The 22652-nt window shown below is 38.2% G+C and overlaps 1 protein-coding gene across 1 annotated transcript; it reads left to right on the top strand.

Moving 5' to 3' along the window:
• The first annotated feature begins 5799 nt into the window (after positions 1 to 5799).
• LOC140228301 (uncharacterized) lies at positions 5800 to 18829 on the top strand. Its single transcript, XM_072308532.1, has 4 exons — positions 5800 to 5890; positions 11349 to 11525; positions 16973 to 17110; positions 18625 to 18829. Exons 1-4 carry the CDS (start codon positions 5800 to 5802, stop codon positions 18822 to 18824), a joined length of 606 nt encoding a protein of 201 aa, XP_072164633.1. The 3' UTR covers positions 18825 to 18829.
• The last annotated feature ends 3823 nt before the right edge of the window (positions 18830 to 22652 follow it).

Here is a 22652-nt window from a genome sequence, read left to right on the forward strand (position 1 = left end):
CGGACCTAGTAGGCAGACGGTGAGCGTTGACTAGAGGAATTCTAGCGGCGGTTTCCACGGGAATAGCGAGAAGCTTCGCAAACACATCGGCTGCGGCGGTATACGGGTTTTCGTTGGGCTTTTGGTGGGCTCCGTAGATGAGGAGGTTCAGCTTCCTCTCGTGGACTTCAAACAGCAAAAGCTTGTTTTCCAGCTCCTCCTTGTAGCTATCCACTTTCTTTGAGATTTCAGGAATGTCCTTTCGTTGTATATCATCAATTCTGCCAGAGGCGTCTCCCATGCTTTTTTCAAGCTCCGCAACAGTTTGCTTTGTCAGGGACAATTCCTGCTTGAATCCAGCGAGCTCTGCTATGACGTAATCGAGCTTTCCATTCATTTAACGGGAAAGCGTGACGAAGGACTCCCATGCCTCCCTCGTAGGACCTGATGCTATGTCAGGCGTGGCGGGGATTGTTGGGGCATGGTCGGGGCCTGAAGCAACGTGCGTGGCGCCTGCTGGTACTGGTGGCGTAGAACCAACTGCATCCATATTTTGACCAGGAAAATTAGGCGAATTAGCTGCTTTTTTGCCTCCTTTGCGAGTTCTTAAGTGGTACTGACTCATGTCCCAGTAACACTTGAGAGGATAATATGACGTTTATCCAAGTTAGAAGGCAGTAATTTCTGTGAAAAGTATGAATTCCCGAGAGCTCGTGAGACACACGTCTTGCTAACCCGCAGTCATGACGTTAATTTTATGACATTACACCTCACACTTATTAGGTGCATGAAGCGGAGTACATGTCTTGTCCCTATAGATCTTCAGCGTCTGCCCTATCATGGGATGAATAAACTGTTATCATAGATCAAAATTTTGAAAAATGAAATCATTCAGAAAATTTACTGATATTTTGAAGGAAAAAAAATCAATCTAGTGCATGTTATACTGGGCAAGCCTTTGTAGCATATACATCAAACGTTCACATTCGGTAGCCTTTGACAAGAATATTGGAGAGAATAACATATCAACAGAATTTTTGTCAAGATAAAGAACATGACAGGAAAAAGTGTTTCATTCTGGGTACGCGATCATTGGAAAAGGGAAGAATTTGAAATAAGGTATATAAAAAAACAAAATAAAAATAAAAAGAAGTAGGGAAAATTATCGACATCGTTATTCTAAAGATTAAGTATATATTTTCGATGCGTGATGTAGGCCTACAGCTCTTATAGTTTGGAGTGCATGTTCAGCAAGTGTAAAACAAAACAAAAACAACATCTTTGCGGAACTATTCAGATTCAGTTTCGTCTCTTGATGATCAATGACGTTATGAAGAACTATTATGGAAGTATGTTTAGCTTGACTCTCTCTCTTAATTTCTTAATTTCGATATAATTGTCTGTCTGTCTAGAGTGTGCCTTACTATATACTTCTATACCATTGGATTTCCGACCAGTAAGAGCAAACAATGAAAGGGTTAATGCTGAAAGTCATGTTCATGTTAGAGCTTTTATACGAGATATCGCACTGACTTAAGGTACCGGTAATATCCCCAAGCTTTTTTAACGTCTTGACACCCCGTATCAAGACGTAAAAAATTCAAGTGGCTCTCTTCAAAAGGCAATGATCTGGAGATTTCATGCCATTTCCACGTTGACACTCAGTCGACTGATCGTGAGCATTAAACCACACTGATAATAACAGTAATATCATCTGCTATGTATTTTTTTTTATCTATGTTAAGAATTATGTTGTTAAGTCTTGAATAATTGATAGTGTACTACGACACCGCGTGTTCTAACCTCTGGAGGCCACTAGGTCACATTTTCCATTGCACTCTACCGACAGTCACGCGATATGCCATCCCAGAAATGCCATTCCAGAGATGCCAAAGTCATTGAGAGTGCCAAGTTTTGCAAAATAATACACGTTTTTGTGCCTGGATTGGAATAAACACAAGTCGCATTGTCAACCAATGAAAATAAGAAAGAACAAAGAAAAATCGAAGCAAAACAAAATAAAACAAAAAAGAGTCGTTTCCGGCACTACAGTTATGTATGCATGTTTACCAAAGATTAAAGGGGGAGGGTAAAGCGAAGATGAGAAGTGGACATGTGAACATTAGTGGTTGAAGTGTAGACCAAAGACAGTCAGACACTGACAGAAATAAACTCACGGAGACAAAGATGAGAGAATAACGTCAACATTGATAAGCGAGGTCCAGCTCGTGACGGGAAACCGACATAAAACACCACGGGGCTTGAGTAGTGTCGATCTCGTGAGCCTCTTTTGCCAAGTGTCGAGCTCATGGGCCTTGTTTGCCTAGGGTCGAGGTCATGGGCCTTGTTTGCCGAGTGTCCAAGCTGGCAGGCCTTTTTTTTTTTTTTTTTTTCGTAATGTCGAGCTCATGCGCTGTACGACTTATGGACTTTTCGTTCAATGTCGAGTGCATGGGCCGTAGGCCCTATAATGTCTCGTGGGTTTTAGGTTCGTGGGATGACCCAAGTACGAACACTCTGAAGGTTAGTCCAGCAAAGCTGAAAAGACATCAGGTAGTGCTTATTTTGACGAAAAATCGACACTAGGGCTGTTCTGGGTATTGTGTTCAAGTTATAGCTGAAAAAAAAAATCATCATTCAAATTTGTCAAAAAGCAATGTTGAATTGAAAGTTGAAAAAGTTTATGTTGAAAAAAAAAGTCGAAAAATGTTCCTCTCAGAATAATTTTGTTTATATTTCGATATTCCAAATGTTGGTAAATTCGAAAATGAAAATTATAACGTTCCTTAGTCCGAACCTTAATTCATTGTCGGTCAACCGAACTTTCGGAATAACGGACCTTATTTTATTTTCAGACCAACAAACCATCGGAATTTACGAACCTTCGGAATATAACGCTACAAAATCAATGTTCGGATTAACGAACCCTATTTCATTTCATTTCTCTGACGAACATCTATGTGTTTGGAATTCGTGTGTTAAAAAAAACAAACCCGAACCTATGGATTAACAAAACTCTGTAATTACAATAAACATCACCAGTCATAACAGCATGTGGAATCGAAATGCGAACAAATATTGCAATCTCCAAACTCACTGCAGATAATTGCTAACAGGGTAAAGTCCTGATTACACAAAACGATTTGTACAACCGGAACATCTGCCGTCCTCATTCTCCCGGTAAAATGAATTTGATTAAGTGTCACCAGCTTCGAACATGGAAGTTCCAAAGCCGTCACTGTCAAAACAACGGAATTCCCTTGTTAGCTCTTTATTAAGTGGATTATGTACACTGACAGATTCGAGAAACCGTTCATACGTAAACCAAGAACATAATTCATTCACCGGAGATGCAAAGAGATAATAGCTTTTGAGATCAATGCTCTGTTAATCAGTACACGGGGCTCACATGGGGCTGTATGGTTGGCCCATTCCAAAAGGGAAGTGACGTAAGAAGAAGAGCTCATCTTCAAGAGAGAAAGGTCACTGAACTTTAATGGCTTGAGGGATAAAAGATGCGTTTAGGCCTATATCATAAAGCCTATGAGGTATTAGCATGTATCACCTAATGACGTCTTATAAGCTTATCAGATGGATTATCGTCTGGACATCAAGAATGTGACGTCACTTGAGATTAACGCTTCTCTAGCATTGTATCTAAAAAACTATCAATACCGTACTTTTCGATAGAATCGACAGAATTACGAGTTTAATAACAATTTTAGCTAAGCTACATTGGTATATACTTCCCCTTCACAAATCTTGGAAAATGACTAGACCATTTTTATATGAATAGTGAAGTCAAAGTGTTTAGTTTTTCTGTGCATCAAACACCAGCGAAGGTACGAGGGAATTGTAATAATGTCTTATTCAGATAAATATCATATGGATTTAGTACGAGCTATCGATATTTATACAGCCTTGCAACCTATCACTTTCTGTCTCTCTCTCTTTCAATCTTTGATAGTGTACGTGAGGCCCCATGTGTGTAAGTGTGTGCATGTGTGTCCATCTTTGCTTTGGCAAATCTTCCTGTGATATATACTGAAAGTGATACTAACGCTCATCGTTTTTGCTTCTTTTTATTTATTTTTTTTTTTTTGGTTTACAGTTTCTTCTCTTTGTTTCCCTGTGTGAATCGATAGAGGAATCGATAGTCAACTTCTCTTCAGCTGACGTGATCATCCATCGTCTGAGCACACGCTAGAGTCGGGAGCGAATATATCGACAGTTGATCGGAAGTGGCAATTAGGGCGGCTGCCGTGCTCGCGCAGGTTTCCGCCGCAAGTTCGGGGATGCCCGCCAGAAAGTCCTCCCAAAGCGAAATAAAAGGCAAACTGCACTCTATAATAGGCCTAGGTACTGAGCACAGTGAAACTGAGATGCACCCATGGATAACAGAAGAGAGGGCAAACTATTTGGAAATTTAAACATCATCTCTTTGGAAAAAGAAGAACCGAAGAGGTACAAAAACGAAAGTGAAAATCGGACCATGGCACGAGAGCTGTAAAGTATTTGAACGCATGTGGCGGAGGACACGCAGTCATATAGCTGGACTATAGCATAATGGCTGCCACTAAAACATAAGATGTGAATCTGCATGTGAGAGAATTATGTTTATATCATGACTAAAATGAAACCTGTGTGTGCTGTATAACAGACAATCACACTCATTTTAATCTGAAATAATGATATCTAAATCTGATGGGTGTGTAGTATGTTGTCTTGGACAACGGAAGGAAGGGGAGGGGAAATGACAACAAAAAGATATAAAAGATCAATAAAAGCAAACATTTTCAGTGAAGACGTTAAGCAATCCTGCCACGGATAACTTTGTAGGACGACAGGAACAGAATAAGAAAAACATGTATATCTCTGCTGTTAAGACCTTTACTTCTACTCACTTTCCTCTCTTTGCACAACTACAATGGCAGGATGTTTCATAAAATCAATGGCAAGATATTATCTACAGATGAACGAAATTAATACTCAACACGTAACGTCCGCTACAGAAATAAAATTAGGAAAACGGCGCAAGCGTCGAAGGTTGCTGCTGTCTTACATAACGACGTCACAGCTCGTCAGAAAAAGGGGAAGTACACCCCTCCTGTTCCTGCACCGACAGTCCTGCATGCATACGAATGAGACACATCGGCTTCAACAGACATGCGTCATCCAGTCGTGTGTGTCACAGCGAAAGTCTCGCCTCTTATAGTAATATCAGCAGAAGTGAGTGGTTGACAGTGCAGACAAATCGCGAACGAATCCACAACACGGAAGATGGTAAGCTGATCTCGCTCTCACAAGACGAACACATCGAGTCCTACATATCAACTGAAACTGTTGATAGGCATTTTGAGTTATTTATGGAATACTGCGAAGGAACTTATTCTCCTCTCACTTCAGTAATTCTAGAAAACAAGAGCATATCGATTTCTACCTTGAATTTGGGATTGCTCTTCTTCAACTTGTTATCAAGTTATGAAGACTCTGAGCACCGGATGCGACATTCATTCAATTACGATATGTGTTTTGCGATGAGAAGCAACACTGTTTTCAGATTACTAATCAGTTTTCTCCTTGTAGGTGGCGCCTCAAGGATTGATTGATATACTCTGTAAAGATCGGTAAACCTGAACGGCAATCCTCAACTGTACTACGTTCTGGAAGTATTGAAGAACATCCACAGCATCGATGTGAAGATAGAACAAACTTCGGCCAACGCTTTCATTTTTCTTTTAAACCCAGAAACTACAGGAACTTGGACTTGATGGTGATCCCTGTCACTGCAGTGCAGAAAGCACACGCTTCTTGTGAAAAATGGGGGCTTGTCTTTCAGGGTTCGGAACGCAATGGAAAAATACGTCGAAGACTCCAATGAAGGTTCTAGTAGTTGGATTAAACGGTGCCGGTAAGTATGTAACTACATGATTGTATAATACTCCGTGCTGCCATAACAGTCTCAAAATATACCTAGACGAGCTATTATAAGCATGAAGGTTACATCTGTAGTCGTTGCTTTTTAGGGAGTATAGTACAGAACACAAGGAGCATGTTCGTGAGCTCAAGTACTCTAAGCACCATACAGATTAATTCTTTCCCCTATCCCTGAGTATCTACTCTAAACTGTTTCGCTTGCGATAAAAAAATAAACGATGGCATAGTATTGACACGAGATAGAGCATGGAAATTTAATATCTTCCCAGATCGTTATTATAACGCGATGAGTATGTGTCCAGGCAGAGGCATATTAGTTATATTTTCAGAGATGTGCTCAAGTGGAAACACTTGAGCCAATGACAAGAGTAAACTGAACTTTATTCTTTGGAATTATTTCCTTTATCAGTGTATTGCGTTTCTCTTGTTTTGTATACTCTTTATACAGTCATGCATTCAGTGTTGATTATCACTTGAAAGAGCAACTGTCCAACATTCATGTTCGTTAATAGTGTGATATACGTATAATTACGTATAATTTAGGTTAAGGTTCAGGCTCAGTGACATTCATTTCAAGCAAAGATGAATATAAGTACAAGTAACATGCGATCAATTTGAAAATGCTGCACGGGGTGCTACATGCTATGAAGTACAAAAACTTGTGACGAGTGTGTCCTTGACATAAAGATGAGTATAACATTCCATAATACGCAGTATAATAGTAAATAGAAATACAAAACCGTGGTAATGACAAGGACAAAGACAGAAACATAGACATAATTATATCGACAATAACGGAAACAAAGACAGGAACATATATACGGATACTGCCATTTAGAGAGGCATCAACTTCGACTTATTATCAATAGAAATAGAGACATGGGACCCACCAATTTCATATGTCTTCTCCAAACTCCAAAACTTATTCACAGCTATGGTCCTCCGGCATAAGCGAATTAGTTGAAGTGATGATATCAACCCATATGTCTGTCTTTGGTTTGTGCCATAACTCCTTATTAGGTTTGCATAATTTGGTTTGACCAACACTTTTGATTGAACAAGGACGACCAAAAATAAACTAAAATGAACAAAAATACCTCACGGAAGAAAAAAGATAACAATAACAACAAACCAAATACCTCGTGACTTTCGAGGGTTCCTCAATGAAAGTTTTCCAGTGGAAGGGGGTGGGGGGCATTGACCCTTCCCTCAACAATCTTGTGATTCCATAATTGCTGTCGTGCTTGTAGCAATATCTGCAATATACAACGACAGAAGGTATACAGTACACATGCCATTGTCTGCTGCATACATCAATCAAACATGTCATTGACGGTTTATTGTTTGCTGATATGGCCATGTTTATAATGATGAGAATCAAGGGAGCGAAAATGTCTTTAACGAAGAAGTTTTAGTCTGTATCCCCATGTAAATCCTCTATCTTAATGATCCCAATAAGTTTAGTTTAGGTGGGAAGCTTGTTTACAAGATCTCTGATGCTCTAATGACCACACAAATACCCCTCGCTCTCTCCCTCTCTCCCCTTCTTTGTCGCTTCTTCTCTATCTCTGTTATAAACTCTTTCATATATTCAAATTCAAATTCAAATTCAAACTTTAATTTCACTTTTTTTTTTCAACAGAATGTATAAGAACAATATGGTATAAACAGGGGTTTAACATTGCGTTTTTATCCGTATCATTTGCTTTCATAATATTACTGTGTCGTTTCTCAATCTTCCTATGTCTTTCCTTAGATCACTGACATATCTCTCTCGTTTATTTTTTTTTTAGTTCAGTCGATTCACTATATAATATAGTTACGCACAGTGTATATACCAGAAATAGGAAAGGGCTCGGGGCAATTGAGCTGAATTTGATGGGGAACCCCGGTGTTGCTTGTTACTTGTGCGTCCACGGTCCACGGACATAACACACTAACTTGTCAGGCGGTGACACGTACGCGTGTCGACATGAATTCCGTTGTCAGCTATCCACATCAGACGATGACACATTTCCGATTATGTTCCACGAGCTTTGGGTGACCCAGATGAACGCATCTGGTGTGCTGGAGCGTTTAGCGTGCCTCTCCGAAGTTAAATACCCGTAGTTCAACTCCTTCCGATAATGTTGATCACTCAGAGACGTGATGTTTTTGCGCTTAGGGGCGAATTATCTAATTTAGTCCATGTAATTGGCGGATGGAAGTTAAAGCAAATGTGTTGTGTCCACTTCAAAGGAGACCCTTTGTCCAGTCGTCCTCACACAGAAAGTTATGCTTGCTGGCAGATTTAAAGGGACTGTACAGTACTGGTTGAGGTGAGGATTCAGGTTTATAACATTCCTAAGTGAGATAATGGGAAACCTCTTATATGAAATATGAAAGAGCATGTAATTTTAAGAAGGATTCAACGTTATCTTTATTTGATGAATTTTTTTTTCCTAATGGCTGATATATAAAAAAGTGATAATAATAAAAGGCAACAGGCCACGCCTTTTATATAGGATCTCTTTGTTTCACCTTGCTTTTAGATATCTCAGCCATTCCAAAACCGATTTTCATCAAATAAACTTTTGATACCTCTTAGAATTGCGTGTTCTTTGACATTTCATAGAGTAGTTTCTGAATATCTCGCAAGGCGTTAAAGGTATTAGCCCACATTTGTAAACCTGCAGCAATTGGTCTCATAGTTAGCATGGAGTTTGGGTATGATTGCAGTAACACCTGTGCAAAATTTCGTTCCAATTAGTCCATTACTTTCATAAAAATAAATGAAAATGCACGGTAATCCGTATGCATGCGTATAACGCTAGCTAGCTCCGGTCCACGTACGTGTTACATGTACAATGTACGTAGCTATAGCCCGCGCTCGTAATTCGATTTTGGGTCGGGTTGACCCGGTTTGAAAATTGATTTTAAAACGATGATTTTCTCTCTTTTATCGAATGGTATAGACAAAGAACGACAGGTGAGGTATGTTACTGTTATAACTTGTACTTGAAGTCATATTGGACCTGTTTTATGCAGTTTTGATTTTCGTGGGTTTGCAAATGTGGGCTAGTACCTTTAACAGCTAAATCCTCAACTCAACCAGAACTGCACACCCCTTTAAAGGCCTACATAGTGTTACCATAATTCTCAAACTTTGGTGGCAGTGTCCTACAGAACAGAAGAGTCTCGCTCTACTCGATCGATATCTCAATCCATTTTCCATAGTCCATTTATGGTCATGATGTATAACATCTACCCGATGAATGAGACACTATACGGGAGCGTAGAATATGCCATAAGCATTCAACAGAATTAAAACGAATTGAAGAGGAAATGAAACGGCAGTTATACGTGTATTTTAATTCGCCATTGATATATATACCTGAAGCCGGTTACTGCTTATAGTTTGACTATATTTGGGATTATTTATTTTTTTCTATTTCATTTTCTTGGGGGCGATTGTATACCACTCAAGACCTCTTCCGATGAATTCAGTACACATTGAAAGAGGGCTTCTAGGTTTATGAGTATATTACCATCTAATAATAGTTCCCGGCAGAAGTAACGATCTCTTTCATAGACGTCATTCCTGTCTATGGAGTGTTTTATCGCAAGATATTTATCTTATATCATAAACTATATCCGTACACTTGTCACGATAATAAGAAATGATGTCTGAAACATATTTCTTTTTTACTTCACTGATTTTACAACGTATGATATATTATCATAGAAATCATGTATCACACAATATCATACAGACACTATGGCACACACACACATACAGATATTGCCTTTTTAGAGGTGTAATATAACAATATTTGACATCCCCGCAGGAGTTACAATTTTTTATTCTTTATATAGATATTATGGCATACACACACACACACACACACACACATATATATATATATATATATATATATATATATATATACACAAATATTGCCTTTTTAGAGGTGTAATATAACAATTTTTGACATCCCCGCAGGAGTTAAAATTTTATATTTTCTTTTCATACAATAGCTCCCAAGGACCTGTCAAGTGTTACAATACTACGATAGATAAGGCAATATTCATTATGATTTACATAAATACACATCATTTCGTTCTAACCCAGTAGCAGCCAGTAATTTTTTTGAATTATATTACCTGACGCGACGTCACTGCTCGAAATAATATATTATTTCGATCCTCGCTGGTATAGCTACGTGATTGCATTATGACCATGGTAATTGCAACCACACATAATGCATTCAATTCAATTCAATTCAAAGTTTATTTCATTTTTCGACAAAGCATAATATTTATGTTACACTTCTTTTGACAACAGAGAATAAGGTAAACAGAACATTATGCAATGAAAAGACTGTACACTAATTGAGGACCTTATAGTAATTATACATTGTAGAAAAAAAAAAAAAAAACCAGAAGTGGTCGAAATGAAGTACATGTATAACCTTGCTCAAAGCATATATTATGTTACACTTCTTTTGACAACAGAGAATAAGGTAAACAGAACATTATGCAATGGAAAGACAGCGTCATTTTCGTTCTCATAGTCATTATTATCACTATATCGTTACTATTTCAGTCACTTTTTCTATCATTAATCCAAATATTCTGCCTAATATCGTTAGACAATTACCACGTGTGACAAGTTGTACACAATAAAAGTAATACACATTATAGAATACAGCATTCGATGTCTGTCCACACCAGCAATGACTGTTCTGATGTAGGACAGTTAGTAACCGACCGACTTCTTCCCCCAACTCAAGGTGATGATTATTTAAGGACATCAAAAAAGACATATCAAGAAATTAACTGGTTGAAGTGCACGTTAGCAAATTTGGATCAGACTCTTGACTTTCAGTATAGGAGATCCCGAGTTCGAATCCCGCCAAATGCCCTTACCCGAGGGTATAGAGGTTATCTGACATTATAGGGTGATGATAATGACGTATGTGTGGACAACAATATAAAGAAAATATAAAGGGAATTCGACAAAAATTCATTTTTCATGGAAATTGCACATTCCATCAACTTGAAACTGACATAATTATGTTAAGGGTAGCAATATCATTCCCCCCCCCCTGCTTTCTGAAAACGGTTAGACAAGTGCTCTTTCATTTTGCTAGAAAAGAGATTTTTTTTTTAAAAATTCCCGTTATATTTTCTTTATATTTTTGTCCACATGACACCATAACCTCTAGTAGTCTCCTAATTCAGCTGTTTCAACACCAAAACTTTAAAAGTTCTCAACTTTTGCATCGATTGTCCGATTTTCCTCAAACTTTCAGTGATGTGTTCTACTAATGTTGCTGCTTTCACTCAATCCACATTTCTCTTTGCCCTCACAACAGACCTTCTACGTGCATAGTATATTCAAACTTCAAGCACACTTTCATCTCGCTCTGACTCTTGGTCCCTCTTTGCAGGAAAGACCACCATTCTATATCGACTGATGCTGAAGGAGCAGGTGTTCACCACGCCCACGCTGGGCTACAACTCTGAAACGTTCACTCCGGTGCCGGGGCTGACTTTCACCATGCTGGACCTGGGCGACTGGCCCAAACTCCGGCAGCGACACTGGCACAATTACAGGGACGCGGAAGGTGAGTCCAGCGCCTCAGCAGCATCGTGTACTCTGCAGATGCATTAAGATCATTATTTCGTATATAATTAAAATACTTCCTGTATATGATATAATTTTATGTGAATAAGATAGAGCCATGCCTAATGCCTATATAAGATGAAATTTATGTATTCAATTTTTGTAAAATATCTATATGTTTCTGTTGGAAATGGAAAAATAAATGAATGAAATGAATGAATGAAAAAGTGTGAGCTTGTGGGGATTTCCCCGATGTCGCAACAGCAAACTTTCATGAATACTACTCTTACGAGCACAGGAGATGGACAAAAATAGAACAAAGCAAAGGGAGACAAAACGGGAGAGACTTATTGGCACAAGAAGCATGTGGAGTAGTAGGCATCTATCACATTGAGTGTAACAGTTAATCAATTCTATAATCAATATAAACCTTTGTATCTTGTTCAGTCGACAAGGACAGATGATACCATTTTGAAAGTGAAACACAGTTTACCGACTGGTAACGTCTCCTTTCGAAAAAAAAAAAAATTGCGGTTACAAAGCATTCATATGGAGCTTTCTCGCTGTATAGGTCAACAGTTACTCAGAGATATACGGCAAAGTAAATCCCATGCTAAATATTTGTGGTATTTAGCTTAATCATCATGGTTCACACCATCTCTTCACACGTTGTAGATCTTGATCGACCTATCGGGGTCATCCCAAGAGACCGTAGCCCACGAGTCACACAGATCATGAGTTCGACACCAGCCCAATAAGGTACATGAGTTCGACTCTATATAGGTAAAACAGCCCACGAGTTCGAGATTACAACACGGGGCTTTAGGTGTCGGTCTCATGGACCTTGTCTGCTTTAGTGTCGAACTCATGGTCTGCGATGACCTGTGGGCTGTATGATTCTTGGGTGTCGGTCTCGTGATGTGCACCTATCGACCGTGACAATAAGTTATTCATCTGTTTTGCCTGATGTAATCAATTACCACTCAATTATTACAGTGAGCAAGGTAACTTTTCTGAAGTGAAACTTGACAGGGAATTCTCGTATGTTTTCATCTTCTGGTCTTTGTTGACTTTGCTTCACTATAGGCTAGGCAGGACACCCATCGTGTTCATGTTGTTCCCAATCCATTTTTTTTTTTGTATTGAATTCCTACATGCTTATTGGGAGCAATCTTTATGTTGTCGGCAAATGCCTTAAAAATGTCGCGAGTGTCTATGAACTCGCCAAGAAATTGCATTTCTCCTCTGAGAGATATGCCTCCAAGCAATCATACATCGAATTTAGCAGCTATACTGAGGAAGATACATATGAAATTTAAATCTTGGCTGGGCCCGGGGACTCTAATTGCCTCCCACTCTACTCTTGCTAGTTCAAGTATCATAATTGATAATTTCGTTTAGGCGATGTGCCCTTCTGTGCGCCGACCGATGTCATTGGCCCTCTTTTTTTTAGTGGTAAATGTCAATCAGTGTAATATCAATGTCACATCAATTAGATTTTATGATACTCTGTATGACATTAACTAACTACTAGCTTGTTAATGATGACAGCCCAAGACACCTCTAGGGGAATGTTATTCAGTACACGAATAAAAAGGAGAGGTGTGTGCATGGACATTAGACGCTATAAAATAATTAAAGGTAGAACTAAGATCTTCCCGGAAACCCTATAACCCTATTAGCGCCATCAGATCTACGAAGAGTTACGGATTAGGTGACCCATCATGTCGTATAAAATAACATTAGCATCACGCAGACAGTGCTTGTATGCTGAATTTAATTTTGGTTAAAGAATTAATCTTAACGTTTATCGAGACAAGACTAACAGTATGATAAAATGACAATACACACACTGGAATGGCAGGCGCACCATTTACTCATGATATTCCACAGTCCATATTTCCAGCTCCCTCACAAAGTTTTACGATTATACAAGTCAGTAATAGAAGGTATAGCTCGTTCTTTTCTGCGGAGAAACTATATAATTCATACATGACAAAAACGAAGGAAAACAAAACAGAGTAAATTTCTTAATGATAGTTATCACAGAAGTGACATCATGATATCAACTGAAAAAAACATTCTTCTACGCGTCCTTTATTCTGTGTATTCGTTCTTTGAGATTAGAAGTAGATCAAATTCATTTTACGAGCCTTAAAGGCTGTGGTCATCAATGTTAATCACGATCCTGCTGAAAATGACGTAATAGGCACGCAATTCAGAAGAACAAGTTTCTCGCCTCGAAATTAGTGATCAGTATGGTGGCTTTTGGCACAGGGCAGTTTGGATGCTATCTGGGCACTTACCTGATGAATGCTCTCGCTCTCTCCCTCCCTCACTCCCAATCCCTTCTTCTCTCTTTGTTCTCTTGATAAATAATTTTTTTGTTTTATGAAGTGTGTATAACCACATTGTCTTCAGTTTCGTTCTTCCAGTGGTAACAGTGAAAACACCACAGCACAATCGATAGACCACTCATCAACTACAATCAGAAACCAAACGACGGACAAAATCAAAAGCGCCTTTCATATTGTAGCAGGTGCCGGTGTGCTTGGAACTTCAAATTATTTTTCTCTTGTGCTGCCAACACCAAGTTAAAAATTTAAGTATCTCGCAGTTTACATCTGAACGTTTGGCACGAAAAGTAACGTGATAGGATTCCCGTATTGTTTGCATTATTGCACACAGATAGGATGTTGTTGTTTTGGAGAGCTTCCAAGACCAACTTTAAAATCATTTTCAGAAGTCATTTTGGGACAGGATGCCGCTAAGTATTATGATGTGTGATCATTTTTCAAGAAAAAAGTTTGTTGAAAGTGAGGATTAAAAAAAAAATGTCAGTACCTAGTATAACCCGTCTGTTAATAAAATGCAAGGATTCAGAAAGCAAATGATAGCATCCCTAATCTTTCTCTATTCCTGTATTTCTGTCTGTCTGTCTGTCTGACGGTCTCTTTTTTTAAAGTAGCTCTGTGCAATCGGTTTTCTACACTGCTTTACACGTTGTGTTTAAACGTTTTTAAACTAATTGCATAGGGATGTTCAAGTTGATGAAGAAGCACATTCGAGAAATCATACCAGCATTATATCTATGAAATATAAAAAAAAAATAAAAAAATATTGCACTGCGTAGACCGTTTTCGAATCAATCTATTCCAACACAGCTGTCTATAAAAGGGGGGGGGGGGGGACGTGTGTGGTAATTCCGGTCATTCACATTTCTACAATGGTGGCAAGCAACAATTATGCTACAACAGAACATGTTTTATGGCTTTTGTACACAGTATCAAAGAAACTGGCGCACATGACCTTTCTTCTCAGATATTTCGACTACCTCCCCTCCCCTCCCCCCCCCCCCCCACAAAGCCAACCCACACCCCAATCAAACTTATTGAATGATGCCTTTAAAAACAAGATTTGCGCCAGGGCTAAAGTCAATTAGCACGATAGCTATCTTGGCACCGTGGAGCAAGATGACCGTCTCAGTTCGACAGATAGGTGATTCATCTGTCCCAGGTCATCACGCAGGAGCTGCTTATGACGTCATGATTTACAGGAAATGATTAGGGAAATTGAAGTGTGTCTCGGGGTCAAATAAGGAATCATTATGATAAAGCTCCAACATTGTTTCTAGTAGTATCACTTATTAACCAGCCGTAGAAGTTACCATTGTTATGCCTTCATATTTTTATTTCTCGGAAACATTTGATTTTGTTCTTGTTTTACAGAGAGAAGTGTTTTTCCCTCTAGTTTTCTTATTATTTCCTTGACATCGAAGAGTACTTTAGTTCTTTAGAACTTTAGAACTTTCGTTATTTCGAATTCATTTGATATCAAAGTTTAGTATGAAAAAATGGTATGTTATTTCTACATGTGAAATGAAAATATAACTTTTTGTGACCCCGAAGCCGGACCTTATGATTAATGTAGTGCGTCAGCTCCTTATCGAAATACCTCACGTAGAATTTTGCCGTTGGAGGACACAGCACCTAAAGGTTCGTTGAATATGGAGTTTTCCATGTAACAGGACGGTGCCCTGTCGAAATATTTCTGAAGCTCGGGAGCTGCAATGCGCACTGCACAAAGTACAGTGTGGCATTGCAACAATGATGAAGCAGATTCATTCATTCATTCATTTCATTTTATTTCATTTCCGGCCAAAGCATACAATATGACAATTGCATATAAACAAATTAATAACAATGTAACTTGTGCATATCCAAATGAAATTTAAATACACGTCATTTGTTTACATGAAACAATAAACATATATAATCACCCTCGTCTCAAAGTTTATTACAAACGTCATGTATGTTGCTAGATCTACATCTAACTTAGATCTAACGTTATGCCTAGATCTTAAAGGTAGGGAATCCCATTTCCAACTCTAAATGACGTGTATCTTCGACATGCTACATGAAGAGTCTGATCTACCTCCAGATCTACATCCTTTTAAAAAAGTTTACTTGACTTGTCAAAACGATGATATTTCGCCTGGTCACCGCGAAAATCCTAATCGTTATCATTCTTTCCTTTTGTTCGGGTATTTGTATAATAATATTACCCACATTTGGTACATTTGAAACAGTTCAAATACCCTCGGCTATCGCCTCGGGCGTGTTAGACTGTTCTACAGGTACCTTGTGTGGGTAATTCTTACTAATGCTCTCATTATGTGGATCACTTGTCTTATACACTTTTACACTCCGCGAGTTATTTCACCGTAATGAACTGTACGAGTTATAATCTTCCTGGCTTCTATGCTGTCTTTACCCTGTATGCGTGCATACATTGGACCTTGTATACAACCCGAAGCCGCAGTTGGTTCGACACAATCTTGATAGTTTCTACCACCTTGAAAGCTAACTGAGAAGCTAACGTGTCCATTGAGGCCTGTATAGTGACAATGAAATTTACGCGGATGGGTTATGTCTCTCTCACACATATGGAAACCCTGAAAGATCATCACAAAAATTATGCAAGATTTCTCGATAAATTGTGCAAATATTTGTAAATATATTTGATTATATGATTATAAAATTCTTGTAAATTCTGTGTGAGAGAAGTATTTTGTTTTGCCCCTTTCGGAACTTTCATACTTATGTATCCAAGGGAGAGAATATTAGACGCCCGACTACAACATTATAGCATAGCTTAACACGTCGGGATTCGAACCCGATAAATGAAAATAACAATGATTATGATGATGATGTTGATGTCGATGCTGCTGCTGCTGATGATAATAATGAGTAATAGTAACAATAATAGCAATAATAACAACAATAATGATGATTGTAACAATGATATACATGGCAATTTCTAGAAATCTGATGATTTTTTTTTGCGCGTTCTAATTGTCCATTATTAATATGATATTCAAAATCACTATACTGCTACTAAATAGTGTACAATTATACTTTGCTGTCATGATTGTTTCCGCATTTACAGGTATAGCCTTCGTCGTGGACAGCGCCGACACGTCATCCCTGGACGATGCCCGAGATTTTCTCTTCAAGATCGTACAGCTACAGGGTCTTCCTCGTGCCGTTCCTGTCGTGGTGTTTGCCAACAAGCAAGAACTCAATGGTAATTCTGGTGATTGACTGATTGAATTCGATGGATGGATTGATTGATTGATTGATTGATTGATTGATTGATTGATTGATTGATTGATTGATCGATTGATTGATTGATTCACTGGCTGATCTTGATTTTAAGCAACCTTCGAACAACACAATGTTTGCATTTGTAGTTTGATATATCTTTAGATGAAAGTAAATACAAAAACAATGTTTTTTGTAGCTTATAATGCATTCTTATAATATAAATCAATCAATATCAAATATAAGAATTTCTTGGAGGAAGTTTTCGTTTTTTCTCTGCAAATGTTGCGGGTAGTATATGATTAAGGTGATGTTGTTTCATGCTGTTCTTGTGCAAAGCGATATTTGATAGACGATCAGACGGCAGTGCAAGAGCAGGCTAATATCTAGCTGTAAGAATCTGGCCATTGCTTTTGGTCGTACATCGCCGTGAATATATTTACGGCGACGGCGCTGAAGAGGCTATAAAGCTTATTCTTCAGCATGAGATCCATTTCCCCAGAGGGCTCTGCTATTACAATAATCCAGCATTGCCAAGGGTTCTTTTATATACCTTACTCAAGACACAGCGGGTAATGTCCAAGGGTGTTCTATTCGAATCCATAAGAAGAAGGCGTTACACTGTCCCGAAGTTGAGCAAAGATGGACACGCGATAAAGGAAATGTTCAAATTCGGCTTTGATCGTATAAACTCCCTGTCATTCGTGAGGGTATTTTAAGCCATCTTATGGTCGCCGATGGAGCTTCTCTGGCTTCGAGAGTAACTTCATAAGCGGCGGCAATATCTTCGTTAAGCCAAAAATAGGCCGAAGATCTTGCGATGGTTCATTTTTATAACGAAGGTTCACATCTTCGTGTAGTCTTCTATTGTGGTTTGGGTGTCATCGTGTGATTTTCTTTAGGCATCGTTTGTGCTTCGGCTGTTGTCTTGCTTTTTACCAAGTTCGGGGCCAACTTGGTGCGAAATTGAAAATTTTATATTCGTATATGGCCATATGAATGTCAGTTTAGTGACAGTGTGACGCCTCCCTTATCGTGTGTCTATCTTTGCCCAATTTTGAGGCAGTGTGACGCTTTCTTCTTAGAATGGAGGTCCCGTGTTTGAGTTAGTCACGACTCACGTGACTCACGCATATTCCACGTCATTCCTTCATTGCAAAGAGCAGGTTGCTGACTTGATAAAATTGCCTGCCTACCTTTACCCATCCTCACAAGAAAAAAAAAAAAAAAAAAAAAAAAAAAAAAAAAAAACGGGCGAAAGATGCCAAACCCTCGTGGTTCGCCCCATAAGTGACTAGCAATAGTCAGCAAACGGTTTCCACCAGGTACATTGTGTCATACAGCGAAGAAAAAGATTCGAATTCCATGAGGATTAATATCTTAATGCTTGATGCTGGGATGAAATACCTCCAGTTAGTGCAACCTCTTGTACTTTTCTCTCTTTCTCTATATTAGTTAACCATGCTTCATATCGTTGTGATGCTCATTATTCCACAGGTGCAATCGATATCTACCAACTACTCGAAAAGTTGCAACTCCACACCTTATGCCAGAATCCATGGTTCTTACAGGCCGCCAGCGCCGCCAAGGGAGAAGGTCTCCTGGAAGGTGTCAAAGAACTCGGGCTAATGATTCAACGATATCGACAACGAAATACACTGAGACGGACGCGCTCCTTGGGCTCACGGCCACACTGAACCAACCATCGTATTCCTTAAAACTGAGCGGGTGTGATACACCGCATTGTAAATAAATGCTCACGAAATAAAAAAAGATTTGGTGAGCTTGTAAATATTTCTGAACTTTTGATAGTGAACTATGTAATCCGTCTAAACCTTATGCTCTTTGAATCTGCGTGGAGTTGGACAGTGTCGACGTCAGTTTTTCATCTTCCATTGTCTCTCAGTACCTTTGTTGATGGAGATGTCCATGTGTGTAAGAAAAGGGCGGGAGTGTCATTAACCCTTTTTGTACCAGGGACTTTAGACAGTGTCTACAATGCTATGTGATTTTCTTTGCCAATCAACACTCAAGGCACACAAAGGGTTACCCGCGTTTCTCTCATTCCTCTCATTTTACTGTTCATACACTTTATGTATCATACGGAGTGCACTTTAATATATACAAATACATTCAGCAGGGATCTTTCAATGGGAGGTTTCAATCACTGCATACAATAGAACACGTAACTATGTCTGAAGGTATTGCTTTACAGAGCACTGCTACAGAAACACTTTTTGTGTAAACTTTGTCCACGAGCTTCACTTGAAGAATAAGTTGTCCCACCCTTGATGAAAAGCAAAGTAACCACGTGGAAGCCGGCATGGTAAGATTTCAAAAGCTTCAGTGATAAGTATTGATTGCAATGTTAGTTGTGTAAGTGCAATCTATGTCATTATTACACTACTGTTTTCTAGACTATGTTGTAAAGTGAAAAGTTTATCTGAGTATCAAATGAATATCTCATGAAGCGGGCATTGTTATTGGGGCAAACAAATAATTCAGTGTAATGTATAAACCAAGGCATTATATACCTGCGCAATACTGAAATAATCGTGTTTAAGGGTGATAGATCATGCTATTTTTCTTATATATATATATATATATATATATATATATATATATATATATATATATATATATCAGGCGTTTCTTAATGATAGTCCTTGATTGTATTTGTTGCCGTTTGGAGTTGGAACTCAAGACCATTTTACGTTGCTACAAGATTTTTACATGATGAAGCGAAGCGAAAGCCTTATATCGGATAATATTTGCATTTGTTATGAGTGTTCTTGCGAATCGATATTTGTATTAATGCCCTTTAAATTTCTACTCCCACCAGTTTTAGACAGACTTCTTCTGAAATCAAGTTTATATTATGATTTACAAAGTGGCTTGTACAACACGTGCGAGACATACCAAAGAGCAAACAAAAGATAGATTATATTTAATTTAATTGCCATGGCTGATATTTTAATTCATTTTCTACAAACCTGACAATGGTCATGTACTTGCACGCTTAACTCTCATATTAATGAGATTCTTGGATAAACATGGTGAAAAGAGTGATATACTCTAAAAAGTAATAAAAGATACGTTCTAAAGATTTTTCAAGCATGAACGGTTTGCTGTTTGGCATAATGCCCATGCACGCAGCATTTTTCGAGTGCATTGTCTTCATTTTCTGGCCATCATAAACATCAGATGTGAAACTGAAGGTGCCACAATTTGTAGAATAATGTCGAAGGTATATATAAAGGGGGAGAGCTGTTCTAGTCCTTATTCTTATTGTTCTGTGAAAATACATCGGTAAATATGAGTACAAAGGTCACCTACCAGTATAATGATAATGCAAAGACACATTATGGCAATGGATAGAATAATGTGATTTTGGTCATTCATCAATATTGACCACTGCAAACTGTACCATCTTTTAAAAAAAAAAATCTATATTGTTAGCCCTTTTACGCTATATCCGATATTCTGCGTGAAGAACAAAGAAACATAGACATAAATGAAGGAATTAGATTGAGTAACCATCGTGTTTTTATACTTGAATAAATCCGCTTACAATATCAAACTTACACACACAGGTAAACCATCACTGCAAGGTAACCTGAGCCTAAATGTCAGCTTGAGCCTATACGAATTTAGTTACGGAGGATATAATACAGCAAAGTCGAAAATGCAATTTCTCCTATATATGTTTTCAGTATATATCGAATCCTCTCTGACTACTACGTATCTTGTCAGTGCAAAATGATTTATTTTCGTTAATATTTAGCGTCACACTGCTGCTTCTTATCTCGAACATTCGCTAGAGTAAATTCATAAGCATAAAGAATAAAATGACAGAATATGACAAAATACATAGGCCTACGTATTCTAGTTGGAGAGTTTCATCAACGAACTGATTAAGATAGCGGTCCTATGTCAAAGATGAATATACAATTTGAGCCCGTTTACACGTTTTTACTTATCATAACTTATCATAAAGACAGTTCTTATGGATTCAAAAGAGATGACGTAGCAATAATGTTTGTGTAATAGTGTAAACGGTTTGTCTGCACTATAACAGTTACAAATGAATGTCTCATAAATTTGACTTTTATACGTTGCAGAATCAAAATTCCCGTCACTGGGATTACAACATAATTACGATATATAAGCTTATCAGAAAACGAATGCCATGTTTTTCTTCGCACATCAAAGATACCAGAAACAGCATTTATCATGATATATATATATATATATATATATATATATATATATATATATATATATAATTATATATAATTGTTTGATGTGGATTTTTTTTTGTTTTTTTTTTTGTTTTGTTTTTTACTTCGAACTCACCTTCTGAGGCTCATGAGCGAGAAGTGTACCCAGATATGAATGGAATTCATGGTGATTGAAAAACAATAGTCCAAGGTAAGAAAGTTGTGGATTATACATCCAGACGAGAACATGATAATTGTCATTTTCTTTTATTTCTATAGTAACGATAGAAATTGTCATTAACCAGAGGTTAAATGATGTTCTGGCTACTTTGACTTGCGTAAGACTCCCTGAGATACAGTAAAACATCGCAGAATGTTACGAATTTGTTCGTACTGTTGTACAAATCGTCACAAAAATAATTTGTTAGCTGCTGAAAAGGAGCAACAATGGAATACTTTTATTCCACTGTTGACATAGTACTGTTGTAGACTTTTCAAGGCAATTAATCTCTGGTCCGTCGACTTTTTGTTTTCTTGAAAAACGTGTGATTATGCAAATACCACTATTCAAGTAATATCAAGATAATGAATAAGAGGTCTCTGTAGCCAACGAGTAAGGAAAGCCAGAATGCAGAATTCGAAGGTGAGGGGGCTGTGGATCACAAACAGTTAGTAAGAAACAATAGGTGATACGCCTTAGCGTATCACCTAAAAAAACAACCAAACTCCCTCCTACAAATTTCAGATTAAAAAAAAAAAAAAACTCCTACAAATTTGCGGGCTCGTCATTGGTGAATGGCACAACTCCGCTACTGCTTATAGGCCTACAGAGTGCACATGGTCTATATAAGCCACTGGAGTTACTTTTTTTTTCTGACGTTGCTCGTTTCGGCCCGCAGAGGAGTAAGTCTGAAATCACGTCATTGCACAACTCGAGGAACAACCTTTGGTCACAGTAACAACAACAACAACAACAACAACAACAACAACAACAACAACAACAACAACAACACAAACAACTGACCTAAAACATACCAAATCAACGAATAATAATGAAAAAATTACACATCTTTATCACTGCATCAAATACCATGTGATTTGATGAACCCACATTTCAGCTTGATGTTAGCGCATCAAGCCGAAAAAGCGGCTACAATGCACCATGCATTCTGGGATGAAAACGTCTATAAGCTAACCATCCTGAATGGGCCGACCTATCCGACGATCAGGGTGTGAACTTAAGATACCATACTTTCACAGCTTGAAAGAGGTCCTCTTTCATAGTTTATTCGCTCTTTCACCCAG

Source organism: Diadema setosum, chromosome 1 (genome assembly GCF_964275005.1).
Source record: "Diadema setosum chromosome 1, eeDiaSeto1, whole genome shotgun sequence".
Lineage (NCBI taxonomy): Eukaryota > Metazoa > Echinodermata > Echinoidea > Diadematoida > Diadematidae > Diadema > Diadema setosum.

Coding starts and splice junctions, on each gene's coding strand:
- LOC140228301 (XM_072308532.1), top strand. CDS start 5,800: ATGGGGGCTTGTCTTTCAGGGTTCGGAACGCAATGGAAAAATACGTCG. Junction 5,891..11,348: donor AGTTGGATTAAACGGTGCCG/GTAAGTATGTAA, acceptor CCCTCTTTGCAG/GAAAGACCACCATTCTATAT. Junction 17,111..18,624: donor CAACAAGCAAGAACTCAATG/GTAATTCTGGTG, acceptor ATTATTCCACAG/GTGCAATCGATATCTACCAA.